At 48.3% G+C, this 13630-nt stretch overlaps 1 protein-coding gene across 15 annotated transcripts in view; it reads left to right on the top strand.

Annotated features, from left to right (window-relative positions):
• The window catches only part of MPRIP (myosin phosphatase Rho interacting protein), a 162638-nt gene that overhangs the window by 28761 nt on the left and 120247 nt on the right, over positions 1-13630 (top strand). For all 15 annotated transcript variants that reach the window (XR_014504879.1, XR_014504880.1, XR_014504881.1 and 12 more), the window contains exon 3: positions 500-565. Coding sequence is in view for 11 of the 15 variants with exons in the window: in XM_083413284.1 (XP_083269410.1) it covers positions 500-565 (66 nt within the window). In the remaining 4 variants the exon portion in view is untranslated. The remainder of the gene's footprint in view (positions 1-499; positions 566-13630) is intronic.

The following is a 13630-nucleotide window of genomic DNA, read 5'->3' as shown; positions in this document are numbered from 1 at the left end:
CTGCCCAGACGTTGAGGTCCAGCGCCGAGGGCCTTCTGGCGGTTCCCTCATTGTGAGAAGCAAAGCTACAGGAAACCTGGCAGAGGGCCTTCTCAGTAGTGGCACCCACCCTGTGGAACGCCCTCCCATCAGATGTCAAGGAGACAAACAACGACCTGACATTTAGAAGACATCTGAAGGCAGCCCTACACAGGGATTTTTTTAATGTGTGACATTTTGATGTATGTTTTGATCTTTGTTGGAAGCCTCCCAGAGTGGCTGGGGAAACCCAGCCAGATGGGCAGGGTACAAATAAATTATTATTATTATTATTATTATTATTATTATTATTATTACTATTTATTATTATTATTCTCTCTTCCTGTGGAACTCTGGGAATTGTGGCTCTGCGAGGGGAAGAGGGCAGGTGCGCTCTTGACAAAGATGCAGGGGAGAGAGATCCCTCTCAGTCCAAAGTTTCATGTGTTCCATTTTCACACCTCCTTTTCCTCTCTCCTAGAAATGGCAGCGCCGGTTCTTCATCCTCTACGAGCACGGCCTCCTGCGTTACGCCCTGGACGAGATGGTGAGTGGCGGGTGTCCTTGGCGGGTAAAGCGAAAGCTGCCATGTTCTTGTGCCTCTCCTCCTTTAGTAGGTTTGCTGTGGGCCGGCACCCCGAGAGACTTAGGGCGGCTTTAGGAGGCGAATTTGAGTCGGCCGCGGGTTTTGCCCTTTTCCTCACAGCCGTGGTGTGTTCTGGGTTGTGCGTGCTCCCAATCCTCTTTCGTGGAGGTGCCGCGCTTGGGATATGGACAGGCCTCCCTGTCCGTTCCGCACTTTGTGAGCTGGATCCGTCCCTTTCCCCCCAACTTGCTTCCTCCTTAACTGTTGTGGGCGGCTGTTCAGAGGAGAGCCTTTTGACTCTGGGCGACGCCTTCATATCCCAAAGTGGCTTGACAGGTCTCTGTTCTTTTTTAGCTTTGTTTTCTTTAAGTAGTGGGTGCAGCCGGCCACATGTGGTGTTGGTGTTGTGTTTCCTGCTCTCCTTTAGGGATTTGGTGTTTATTCTGCCGTTCTGGGAGTGTCTGGGCAGAGCTAGGCAGCATGCTGTACTCTGCATCGTAAGCCTGGGCTTAATTTAAATGGCTGAGTCACACAGTGGTCACTCGCTCTTCTGCTACCCCAGGTGGCTGCTTACAATTTACGCCTCCGCAAGGCGTACAAGGGGTCACAACCCCCACCAGCCCCAGCCAGTTGCTCATAACATAATACAGTGGTATCTTGGTTCTCAAATGCCTTGGTACTCAAACAACTTGGAACTCAAACCCTGCAAACCCGGAAGTAAGTGTTCCGGTTTGCAAACTTTTTTCAGAATGCTCTGTTTTGAGTGCCACACTTCCGTTTTGAGCGTTATGCTGAGGTCTGTCTGTTTTTGCTATTTATTTTTGCATTGTTGTTTCTGCGGCTCTTTTTGTTTTGTTTTTGTGACTGTGCGGAACCGAGTTCAGCTACTGATTGATTGATTGTGTGACTGCAATGCATTGTTTATTGCTTTCATTTTATGGATCAATGGTCTCGTTAGATAGTAAAATTCATGTTGAATGGCTGTTTTAGGGGTTGTTTTTAAAAGTCTGGAACGGATTAATCCGTTTCGCATTACTTTCTATGGGAAAGCACGCCTTGGTTTTGGAACGTCTTGGTTTTGGAACAGACTTCCAGAACGGATTAAGTTTGAGAACCAAGGTTTGCTGTATAGCAAAGCATGGATAACTTGGTGGGTTGGAGCTTGGTGCTGAAAACGCCGGGGTTGCAGGTTTGATCCTGGTATGAGACAGCAAGGGACTGGACTGGATGATTCTCAGGGTTCCTTCAAACTCTATGATTCTGTGATCATATTTGCTCATCTGCATGCCCATGAAATGTGACAGCATCACATCACATGCCGATGGGAATTGCAGCCCCAACAGCTGAGCTGCCATTTATTTAAAGCACTAGGAGGCCGCCAAGGCTTCCCCCAAAGCATTCTGGGAGCTGTAGTTTGTTAAGGTTACAGGGAAGCAGGGAGAGGGCCTTGTCGGTGGTGGCACCCGTCCTTTGGAACGCCCTCCCCTAAGATGTCAAGGAGATAAGTAACTGTACAACCTTTAGAAGACCTCTGAAGGCAGGTCTGTAGAGGGAAGTTATGAATGTTTTTGTTATGTATCTGTATCCGCTAGAAGCCTCCCCGAGTGACTGGGGCAACCCGGTCAGATGCGTGGGGTACAAATAATTAAATAGGGCCGCCATACGTCCGGATTTTCCCGGACATTACTGGGATTTCAAAGGTGGAATTGATGTCTGGGGGAAATTCAAGTCAATTGAAAAATTGTGGGGGGGGGGTTGTCATTTTTTTGGGGGGGGGGGAAGCTCAATCACTCTGGGGTTTGTATGTAAAAAAAAAAGCTTAGCTATTTGGGGGGTCTTCCTAAAAAAAAAAAAGCTGAACAACTTTCAGGGTGTCCTGGCTTTTACTTTCTGAAGTGTGGCAATCTTAAATAAAATAATGATTATTATTGTTGTTGTTGTTGTTGTTGTTGTCGTTAGTGCTGAGAGTTTAGAGGAGGCCCCTATTCACCTCCCAGAACAGCAACTGCCAGACTTTCTTGTGAAGAGGGATTGATTGTTAAACCACAGCTGCCAACATGCTACGTGCAAATGCACAACTTGTGGACATTACTGGGATCACACAGTTCCACCATTAAAAGAAAAAAAAACCCACCTGTTCATTTTGTTTGTTCGCTGGCAATCTGCAATCAGCCACTCTCTCTCTCCCGCCCCACTGAGAAGTAATAACATTAATTTGGGGAGGGGACCACATGCATTTTAGCTTCCCATTTTTTAAAAATGGCATATTATTATTATGTTTTTATTTTACTATTCCTGGAACAGCTTGCTTGGCAGGCAGAAGTTCATCAGGCACAGCGCACATGGGTGGGGGAACTCCCTGTTATTTGACTTTCCAAGGAAAGCGGCACCTGTTGGATTTCAGCCTGTTTAAAAGACCAGGAGCCTTGCCAGGAAAGACAGGAGAATCTTGTTCTATGTTTGCAACGTAAACTTAATATCAGGTTCAGTGTGGGGTGGGGTTGTTGCTTTTGTTTGTTCCTATCCTGTGTATTTTTGTGTTTCTCCATTGTAAACTGCCCTGTTTTCTGTGGATGAAGGGCAGTATAGAAATACAGTGATACCGCTGGATGTGAACGCGATCCATTCTGGAGCCCCGTTCACATCCTGAAGCGAACGTAAGACACGACTGTGTGTGTCGCGTTTCGCCGCTTCCGCGCATGCGCGCGACGTCATTTTGAGCCTCTGCGCATGCGCAAGTGGCAAAACCCAGAAGTAACATGCTTCGTTACTTCCAGGTCGCCATGGAACACAACCCGAAAATATTCAAGCTGAAGCGTATTCATCCTGAGGTATGGCTGTAATAATAGTAATAATAATAATGGACCATGTGAGCAGCACCTGAAGCAAAGGATGATAAGGCTATACAGTGGTACCTCAGGTTACAGACGCTTCAGGTTACAGACTCCGCTAACCCAGAAATAGTGCTTCAGGTTAAGAACTTTGCTTCAGGATAAGAACAGAAGTCGTGCTCCGGCAGCGCGGCGGCAGCAGGAGGCCCCATTAGCTAAAGTGATCCTTCAGGTTAAGAACAGTTTCAGGTTCAGAACGGACCTCCGGAACGAATTAAGTACAGTGGTGCCCCGCAAGACGAAAACCCGCAAGACGAAAGGGTTTTCCGTCTGCAGAGGCGCTTCGCAAGACGAATTTCCCTATGGGCTTGCTTCGCAAGACGAAAGAATTTGAATTTTTTTTTCGCTCCAAAACTCCTTATTTTGAATCGCTAAGCTGCTAAAAGCATTTTAGCAGCAAAACCGCTAATCTCCCAAGTGTTAAAAAGCCATTTTTAGCCCTTTTTTAGCCAATAGCGCTAATAGCGCTACTCCGTCAATGGGCTTGCTTCGCAAGACGAAAAAACCGCAAGACGAAAATACCCGCGGAACGGATTCTTTTCGTCTTGCGAGGCACCACTGTACTTAACCTGAGGTACCACTGTATCTGAAGAAGCACCACCGTGTTTCTTGGATATGTTGTTTTTATAAGTATAAAATAATTTAAAAGGGTTTCTAATAACTCAAGAAGAGAATGCACCAGGTTGGCGTGTGCTGAGATTTTCCACGGATGCCCTATATTGGAAGTTTTATTGCCGTGTGGGATTGGTGACCATGAATCTGTCAATTTGGATTTCTTCCCTCAGCCCTTCTGCCTGTGCTGTGCGGATAATAACCTTGGCCGGCCCTGCAGGGCTGCTGGGAAGGATTGCCGGGCTAATGCCTGTGGAGTTAATACTGTATGCTGTACATTCTGAGCAATAATGATGCCATTGTTTTGTCTTAAAAAAATAACCACATTTGCTCTGCTGGGGTTGGGAGGGCTCTGATCTAGGCAGGCAGAGACGCTTTGTTCTTTCGTCAGGCAATCTGTTGAGCCACAGGTAATTCTTGTTATTACATTGCGGTAAGTCAGGCTAGTAACTTTTGCAGACTTATTTGCAAGGCTGCGGTAACGAAGGGATGCCACACCCTTTTGGCTGCTTTGGAGCAAGCGCAGGGATGTGCTGGGAGACAAGATCTTCCCTCCGTTTCCCTCGCAAGTTCTGAGGTCTGTTTGTTTGTTTCCCCTGCCTTTAAGGAGCCGCATTTTGGCTCCGTATGAAAAAGAACTCTCAGATCTGCAAACTGGGGCTCTGGAACTTCATCCAGATCCTTTTAATCAGCCGGGTTTGAGCGCCGTACATTTCTCTCCCCTGTCTCCAGGCAACCTGGCTGCTTTCACTGGGATAATATTTCCTGAAATGACAATGGGGAGACAGCTGAGGATGGGGTTTGGGAGGAAGAAGGAGCCGGGCAGAAATCCCTTGGAAGGCCCAGGAGCCAAGAAAGCACGAAATCAGCAGGACAGGAAAAAAACAGGATCATTTCCATTTCGTTTGTTATCTTTCTGTGCCTCTTTTCACTAACTCGAGTCACAAAGCGGCTTGCATGCGGTAAATAACAACATAGTAGAACATCACACTTACGACATAAATTCTGTAAAATACTTAACAAATCATGGGTAAAACAGTTACAAATCAACCACCTTCTGTTGATTGATGAAACAACTTAAAAAATAGGCTAAACAGCACAGAAAAGTCATATTATAATCCTACAAAGGGGTTGGTGGCGTCAGAGAATCTCTAATTCGGGACGGTTCAACTTTTAATACCAAGTGGGCCGCGAGAGGACTTTGACACAGAACCCAGGGGGCACACACTGAATTAACTTTCCGCATTGTCATTTAAAGTATTTGCAGTTTACATTTAATATTTTTAATATACACAATTACAGTGGTGCCTCGCAAGACAAAAAGAATCCGTTCCGCGAGTCTTTTCGTCTTGCGGTTTTTTCGTCTTGCGAAGCAAGCCCATTAGCGGATTAGCGCTATTAGCACTATTGACAGTTTTAGGGCTAAAAACGGCTTTTTAAGGCTTAAGGGATTAGCGGTTTTGCTGCTAAAATGCTTTTAGCAGCTTAGCGCTTCAGAAAAAGGGGTTTTGGAGCGAAAAAACCCCTCAAAAATTTTCGTCAATTTTCGTCTTGCGAAGCAAGCCCATAGGGAAATTCGTCTTGCGAAGCGCCTCTGCAAACGGAAAACCCTTTTGTCTTGTGGGTTTTCCGTCTTGCGAGGCATTCGTCTTGCGGGGCACCACTGTAATGCACTCACACAAATTATAGATTTAATATATTCAATTATGAAGCAAATTTAATAAACAGATGCATGCGCTTTTGTTAACAACACACGACACCGGAAAAATACATTTTAAAGACTTTATGGTGCTTTTTTCTTGAATGTAGCCGAGGGCCGACTGTGGGTTGGACCACCCTGATGGAACTGATAATTGACTTTGTGTTTTCAAAGAGAAAGGGCAGATCCACACTCTACATTTAAAGCACACCCAATGAACATTGAGAGGACATGGTCCTTGTGACCCCCACCAACTCTACAGTTCTGCGTCTTCTTCCAGAGAACCCTGGGAACTATAGTTTTCTCCCACAGAGCTACAGTTGCCAGCCCCCTGAACAATCTGCAGTTCCCGGAGGGGGGACGTCACCCGCTTTAAATGTGCATTGGATGACCTTTAAATGTAATATAATAATAATAGTAATAATAATAGTAATAATTTATTATTTATACCCTGCCCATCTGGCTTGGCTTCCCCAGGCACTCTGGGCGGCTTCCAACAAAATACAGTGGTACCTCTGGTTGCGAACGGTATCCGTTCCGAATCCCCATTCGCAACATGAGCAGAACGCAACCCGTGTCTGTGTGCGCGCAGGTTGCGATTCGCCACTTCTGTGCATGCGCGTGACATCATTTTGAGCGCATGCGCAAGCAGCAAAACCCGGAAGTACCGGAAAGGGTTACCGTCGGATGCAGCCTGAAAAGATTTAACCTGAAGCAAACGTAACAAGAGGTATGACTGTATTAAAATACAGTAATGCACCAAACATTAAAAGCTTCCCTAAACAGGGCTGCCTTCAGATGTCTTCTAAAAGTCTGGTCGTCGTTTTTGTCTTTGGCATGTGGTGGGAGGGCGTTCCACAGGGCGGGTGCCACCACCAAGAAGGCCCTCTGCCTAGTTCCCTGTAACTTGGCTTTTTGCAGTGAGGGAACCGCAAGAAGGCCCTCAGCGCTGTACCTCAGTGTCCGGGCAGAACAATGTAAGGTGTGAATCTGCCCCACACGATGGGGGTTCAACCACGGAGTGAAGATGGCGCCTAAGGGGCCACGCCCACCCCACCCCCACTCCACCTGGTTCAAGTTCTTACTGCTTATCCTTGTTTGCTGTCAACTCCTTCTTCGCATATGGAAAAAAGCTCCACTTTCGTAGCGGAATTGACTAGGAAAAGAACAAGGGGGAGGTGAATTTACTGGCACAAAGTTCTTGGTGGCCCAGGGGAGTAGGCTTGCCTCACCTTTGCAGTTCTGGAAAACAGCTTTGCACGTAAGACGAAGGGCAGGGGAGGTCGAGCTGCAAACTTCCCCCCTACTTCCTTTGGTTCGACAGAATTCAGAGGAGGACAACCAGCGACTATAATCAGGGCAAATCAATTCCTGCGTCATTTTTTAAAATTATTATTAGTATTTCTGGGATTGTTGGCTTTATTTATTTAATGCATTTATATCATGGGACGTGGGTGGCGCTGTGGTGTAAACCACAAATCCTAGGACTTGCCGATCAGAAGGTCGGCGGTTCGAATCCCCATGACGGGGTGAGCTCCTGTTGCTCGGTCCCTGCTCCTGCCAACCTAGCAGTTCGAAAGCTCCTCAAAGTGCAAGTAGATAAAGAGGTACCGCTCCGACAGGAAGGTAAACTGCGTTTCCGTGCGCTGCTCTGGTTTGCCAGAAGCAGCTTAGTCATGCTGGCCACATGACCCGGAAGCTGTACACCGGCTCCCTCGACCACTAAAGCGAGATGAGCGCCGCAACCCCCCAGTCGTCTGCGACTGGATCTAATGGTCAGAGGTCCCTTTAAAGGTAAAGGTACCCCTGCCCGTACGGGCCAGTCTTGACAGACTCTAGGGTTGTGCACCCATCTCACTCAAAGAGGCCAAGGGCCAGCGCTGTCCGAAGACCCTTCCGGGTCACGTGGCCAGCGTGACATTGCTGCTCTGGCGAGCCAGAGCCGCACACGGAAACGCCGTTTACCTTCCCGCTAGTAAGCGGTCCCTATTTATCTACTTGCACCCGGGAGTGCTTTCGAACTGCTAGGTTGGCAGGCGCTGGGACTGAAGAGCGGGAGCGCACCCTGCTGCGGGGATTCGAACCGCCGACCTTTCGATCGGTAAGCCCTAGGCACTGAGGCTTTAACCCACAGCGCCACCCGCGTCCCTTTACCTTTACCTTTATCCTGCCTTTCTTCCAAGTTGAGATCTGTGGTGGCTTAACAACATTTAAAAGCATTGTTTAAAAATGCAAAGTCATAAAAAAGCAAACTGGCGAAAAGCAATAGTTAGAATACATTGAGACGGATTAAGAACTGGCATGAAAACACAGCTGCTCCTGCTGCTTAGATTCCAACAGCCTGAATAGGAAAGCAAAGAAGGAGCCCGTCTGACCTCACCTGGGAGGGAATCTCTCCTTCTGGGGGCAGCCACAGAAAAGGCCCACACCTACCTGCCCCCCTGTTCCCCAGAAACAGTATTTCTGTGTTTACGGGAGTCAATCTCAATCCATTTGCTGCCGTCCATGCCCCCAACCACAAAAAAATCAATTTTTTTTTTTAAAAAGACCTTTTGTGTTTAGGAAAATGTGCTGAAAAGTTTGTGATGAATGAAAGATGAACTGTTAGGCATACGCACCGCAAACAAATAGGGGTGAAAGCTATTTTCTTCCCCCCACCGCAAAGAAGTCGAAAGAGATGCTTAATAAATGCAGGATGCGGTCTGACTTCCCTGTAAGTTTTGTGGAATCAGATCGGGATGCTTTGCTCAATGAACAGGCCTCCTGGAAGAGCCCATCTTGGCTCAGTGCAGAGATTAGTGATCTTCAGGCACGTGGAATAGCTTATCTGCGGGGCTGGGGTTGTGTATGTCAGGAGAAAGGTGCTTCTGAATCTGGCTCATTAGAAATTGGAGAGAGGGGTGGAATTAACTGGGAGGGAGGGGTGTTGACTGGGCGTTATCTCTACAGAAAGCATCTTTGGCTCGATGCAGAATCAATTGGGTTTGCAGAACTGACAGTCCTGAACCAGCCCCCCCAAATCTGATTCCACACCTGCTCTGAAGAACAGAGAGACCTTCATTCCCTGCCTGGGGGGCCTAAATTTACTCATGCATGCTCCAAAAAAAGGACATCGCTCTGAACGTCGGCGCGGATGGTTCTGGAAAGAGATGGATGAGCTGCGGAGCCAAGCCCTGGGACGGGCTGATCTCTCCTCTCCTCCAACATTCCTGGGAGAGGAAGGGAGATATGGCAGGGGCCAGATAATTCTTCGTGAGTTTATAAAGGGGGGGCGGGTTTAAAAAAAATCACTGTAGAACTTAACACCCCCCTCCCCAGTTTACCCAATTCTGCACCGTTTCCACAAGATGTCGTGATGGACACCAACTTCAAAAGGGGGTTTGGGGGGGGGGGAATTCATGGAAAACAAAGCTTTATATGGCCATTAGTTATGGCGGCTTTGATGCTACTCCACTGACGGAGGCAGTATACCTTGGAATTCCAGCTGCTGTGGATCACAGGTGGGCGAGAGCTGCACTTGAACTTGGGACATGCTTGCAGGGGCATTTGGTTGGCCACGGTGATTACAGGATGCTGGGATTGGTGGGCTTTGGGCCTCATCCAGTAGGGCTCTTAGGTTCATAGCGAAAACCGTTGCCTGAAAATGGTTCCCCACCGCTGCTGCAACAGGGCAGGAATCTTCTTGCTCTTGTTTTCTACCCATATGCAGAACCATGATGGTTAGCTGAAGAGTCTGGTAATTTTTCTTTAATTGGGCGATCGCTGTAATATGCATTGCATTCGCTCATTCCTGCCCTTCCTGGGTACTGTTTCTCGTAGGTAGGAAAGGACCCGTCTACGTTTATCCTCAGGCATGAATTCCATGGCTGGTGGATAACTAGGTCAGAAGGTTCATCTGCGCTGCTAGTTAGCCATGATGTTTGCATTCTGTAGCTGTGTTGGGTTATTTCCACAAACAGAGGAAAGAGGCTTAAGAGGAAAAGAATCATAGAAACATAGAGTTGGAAGAGACCACAAGGGCCATCGAGTCCAGCCCCCTGCCAAGCAGGAAACACCATCAGAGCACTCCTGACATATGGTTGTCAAGCCTCTGCTTAAAGACCTCCAGAGAAGGAGACTCCACCACACTCCTTGGCAGCAAATTCCACTGTCGAACAGCTCTTACTGTCAGGAAGTTCTTCCTAATGTTTAGGTGGAATCGAAGAAGAAGAAGAAGAAGAAGAAGAAGAAGAAGAAGAAGAAGAAGAAGAAAACTTCCCTTGCCCTCTCCCCCAGGAAATGAGACCTTCGGCCTCATTGGTAGAGGTGGGGGGGGGGGATTGTTTTGTTTTTCCTTGTGAACAAAATCTTGCCCTTCTACCCCTGGGAGGCATTTATTCCCAGAGGAAGCAGGCCACAGTCGAAGCTCCAACTTTGCCGTAAAAACAGGGAGGAGATGGTTGTGGTAATTGGATCCCAAATGTGGTTAGTCTGGGCTAGGAAGAAATTAGCCCATTACCCGTCCATGGTGGAGTTCAGGGCAAAGGCAAACAGTAGACAACACAGAAACCTGGGTGGTGGCTACTGGGTCTCTGGTTCTGGCTGGTCATTTTTTTCCTGTTTTATGAAGTAGGGTGGAGCAATGGGGCCCTGCGTTGGCAGATGTGTCTTGAGGCTGCGGATTGGGGTCACGTGCCAGCCGTTGGGGGGTCTGTAGGCAAAAGTGGGGGGCAGATCAACAGTTGTTCACCCAAGTTTATAAGAGGCATATTTTTTGCTTGCCGGCTTAAGAAGAAGAGGATGGTCTGGAAAAAGCCCCGAGGGCCAGATGGAGGGATCTGGAGGGGCCGTATTTGGGTCCCTTTGCGTGAGGTTGTCTTCTTGAACACAAGAGGATTGTTGGGTCCCCCGATGGAGAAGGGATTGTTCCCGACTCAGACTGCAGCTGCTTGAGAAAGCAAAGTTGGTTTCAGTGCTGCAGGGCGGAAGATTTTCAGGAAATTAATCCAGCGCAAAAAAAAAAAATTCCGCGCAGGAAACTTTCTGTTTCATAAGCTCGTTAGCAAACAATGAATGGGTGCCAGCTGCAAGCACAAGGTTCAGGTGAGCTTGGCAAGTTCTGAAGCTTTTCGCTTTGTTTGCTAAATACGAGCAAAATAAAGGCGCTAGGTTAGGTGACTTTTCAGGGCGGCCTCTGCCAGCCTAGGCCCTTCCCGAAGTTTGGGCCTTACAGATCCCATCAGCCCTGAAATTTTTCCGGTGCGGATGAGCCTGTTTTGCATTGGGTAAATTTAATGGGAATTTCCCCCGGGAAAACTTTCCCAATTAAAAAATTTCCAGAAAACCCACAGCACGATTGGCTGGTTTGTGCCAATTGCCAGTGGCGTAGCGTGGGGAGTGCAGGGGGGGCTGGCCGCACCGGGCGCAACATCTGGGGGGGGGGCGCTTGCACTCGCACTCGCAGCTCTCTGCCCCTACCTGGCTCACTCACTCTCTCTCACTGCAGTGCTGGCTGTGCGAATCCGATCCGAGCCGCCGGGTCGCCGCCCACTGTGGAGGGGAGGGTGCCAGGCGTGCGGTGCGGTGCGGAGAGAGAGCGAGGGACTATCTGGGGGAGGGACAGTGCAGCGGGGGGGGGGGCGCAAATTACTTGCCTTGCCCCGGGTTAGGGGGCGCAAATTACTTGCCTTGCCCCGGGTGCTGACAACCCACGCTACACCACTGCCAAGTGCTTCCCTGTTTGGTTTTTGGCAACTTGCCCTCAACACCTCCTTTCGCGTTTTGGGCGCACGGTGGAAATGCTCAGGCATCAAACTGTGTGCCCAAGCTCATCACATTGGGCAGCCTCTGCACAGCTGCAGTTTTGAGAGACTTTGGTGCCACTGGGTTCATGTGCCTGTGGAGGCCTGGTCTTTTACAAGGCAGGTAGCTTCCTCCTCTCTTCACCGCCCCCTGAAAGACATGAATGCAAAAGTGCTTTTTGCAGTGGGTTTAGGGCTACATGCACAAATTGGAATGAGCCTGACTAAAGAAGCCTTTGGCTCGAGGGCTGTCGTGGCATGAGCCAGGGAAAAGGCTGCAGAAGTCCAGGCTTGGTGTTGGGTCCAAACCAGAGAGGAGAGTTTAAGACAAACTCTGCTCAGATTCTTCTTCTTTTTTAATACAGTGGTGCCCGCAAGACGAATGCCTCGCAAGACAGAAAACCCGCTAGACGAAAGGGTTTTCCGTTTTGGAGGTGCTTCACAAAACGAATTTGCTATGGGCTTGCTTCGCAAGACGAAAATGTCTTGCGAGTTCCTGCGGGGTTTTCCCCCCCTCCCCCCCTTTTCCCAAGCCGCTAAGCCGCATAACAGCTGATCGCTAAGCCGCTTATCAGCTGATCCACTAAGCCCGCTAAGCCGCTAATAGCCTTTTAGCAGCTAATCCGCTAATCCCTTAAGCCTTTAATAGCCGCTAATAGCGCTAATCCGCTGAGGCGCTAATGGGCTTGCTTCGCAAGACGAAAAAAACCGCAAGACGAAGAGTCTCGCGGAACGGATTCTTTTCGTCTTGCGAGGCACCACTGTACTTAAAGCACTATTTATTTATATCGTGCATTATAACTCAGGAAACTTTAAGCAAGCAAGGAAAGTACAGCCATACCTCGGGTTGAATGTGCTTCAGGTTGAGCGCTTTGGGATTGCGCTCTGCGGCAACCCGGAAGTAATGGAGCGCGTTACTTCTGGGTTTTGCTGCTCGCGCATGCGCAGATGCTCGAAATGACTTCACGCGCATGCGCGGAAGTGGCAAAACGCAACCCATAGACGCGCCGTCATGTCTTACGTTCCATTCAGGATGCAAACGGGGCTCTGGAACGGATCCCATTTGCATCCCGAGGTACCACTGTATACCTAAATCAACCAATGAAAAGTAATTTCTTATCACTTAATGATTTCAAATGCCTTTCATGCTTGGATATTAGTGTTTGCTGTAAAGAAAAGTTCTCATATATCTATTTGTTGAGTGTACATGGTTAGGATTGCTCTGTACATCTCTTAGTTTTTAATTTTATTATGGCAAAGTAATAATCATACATAATTAAGAATAAAAATGTGCACCCCATCACCAAACCAAGCCATTGTAACTATTCAACCTCCCAAAATTTCAGCACCTCTTGTGATGGTTTGACTCATTTCCATTTTAACAGTACAAATTCTACAAACACCCTCAAAACCATTTCTCCTGCATATACCCCATCTTACCTTAACGGCACGTTTCAGATTCTAACTAAGCCAGCTTTGAACCACAGGGAAGAAAGCCGGCTGGTTTAACTAACCAGGGTTTGCCGTTAAGCAACAGTCTCAAGCCAGTAATACCTGGAAACGAAACCAAATGACGCCCAAGACCTGGGAGGGCAAGCTTGCAGTAAGTATGAGGCTTTCCTTGGAGTTGTGCAAAGGGTGAGAAGCCAGGCATGGGGGAAACATCAGGCCTGGAGGGGCTGTGCTGTCCTTCCGGGGGCATTCTGCCCTGTGGGATTTGAACCCAGATCTTCCTTAGCTGACTTCACGCCTCTTGGGCCTCAGTTGGTCACAATATGGGGGTTTTGTTTGTTTCACTTAAAATCAACTTGCGTTGTTGTGTGTGAGATGTTAACTGGCAAAACGTGGGTGCAAGCACAGATTGTGAACTCCTGCACCCTAGAGATGCCCATCTCCTGGGCTCTTCCAGAAACGCATGCAATTGGCTCCCAGTACGTTTCCAAGCACAATTCAAAGTGTTGGTGCTGACCTTTCAAGCCCTAAACGGCCTCAAAGGCCCAGTACACCTGAAGGAGCGTCTCCACCCCCATCGTTCTGCCCGGAC

Source organism: Podarcis tiliguerta (assembly GCF_965153285.1).
Source record: "Podarcis tiliguerta genome assembly, chromosome: 14".
Taxonomy (NCBI): domain Eukaryota; kingdom Metazoa; phylum Chordata; class Lepidosauria; order Squamata; family Lacertidae; genus Podarcis; species Podarcis tiliguerta.
This window is presented reverse-complemented; position numbering and strand designations above follow the sequence as displayed.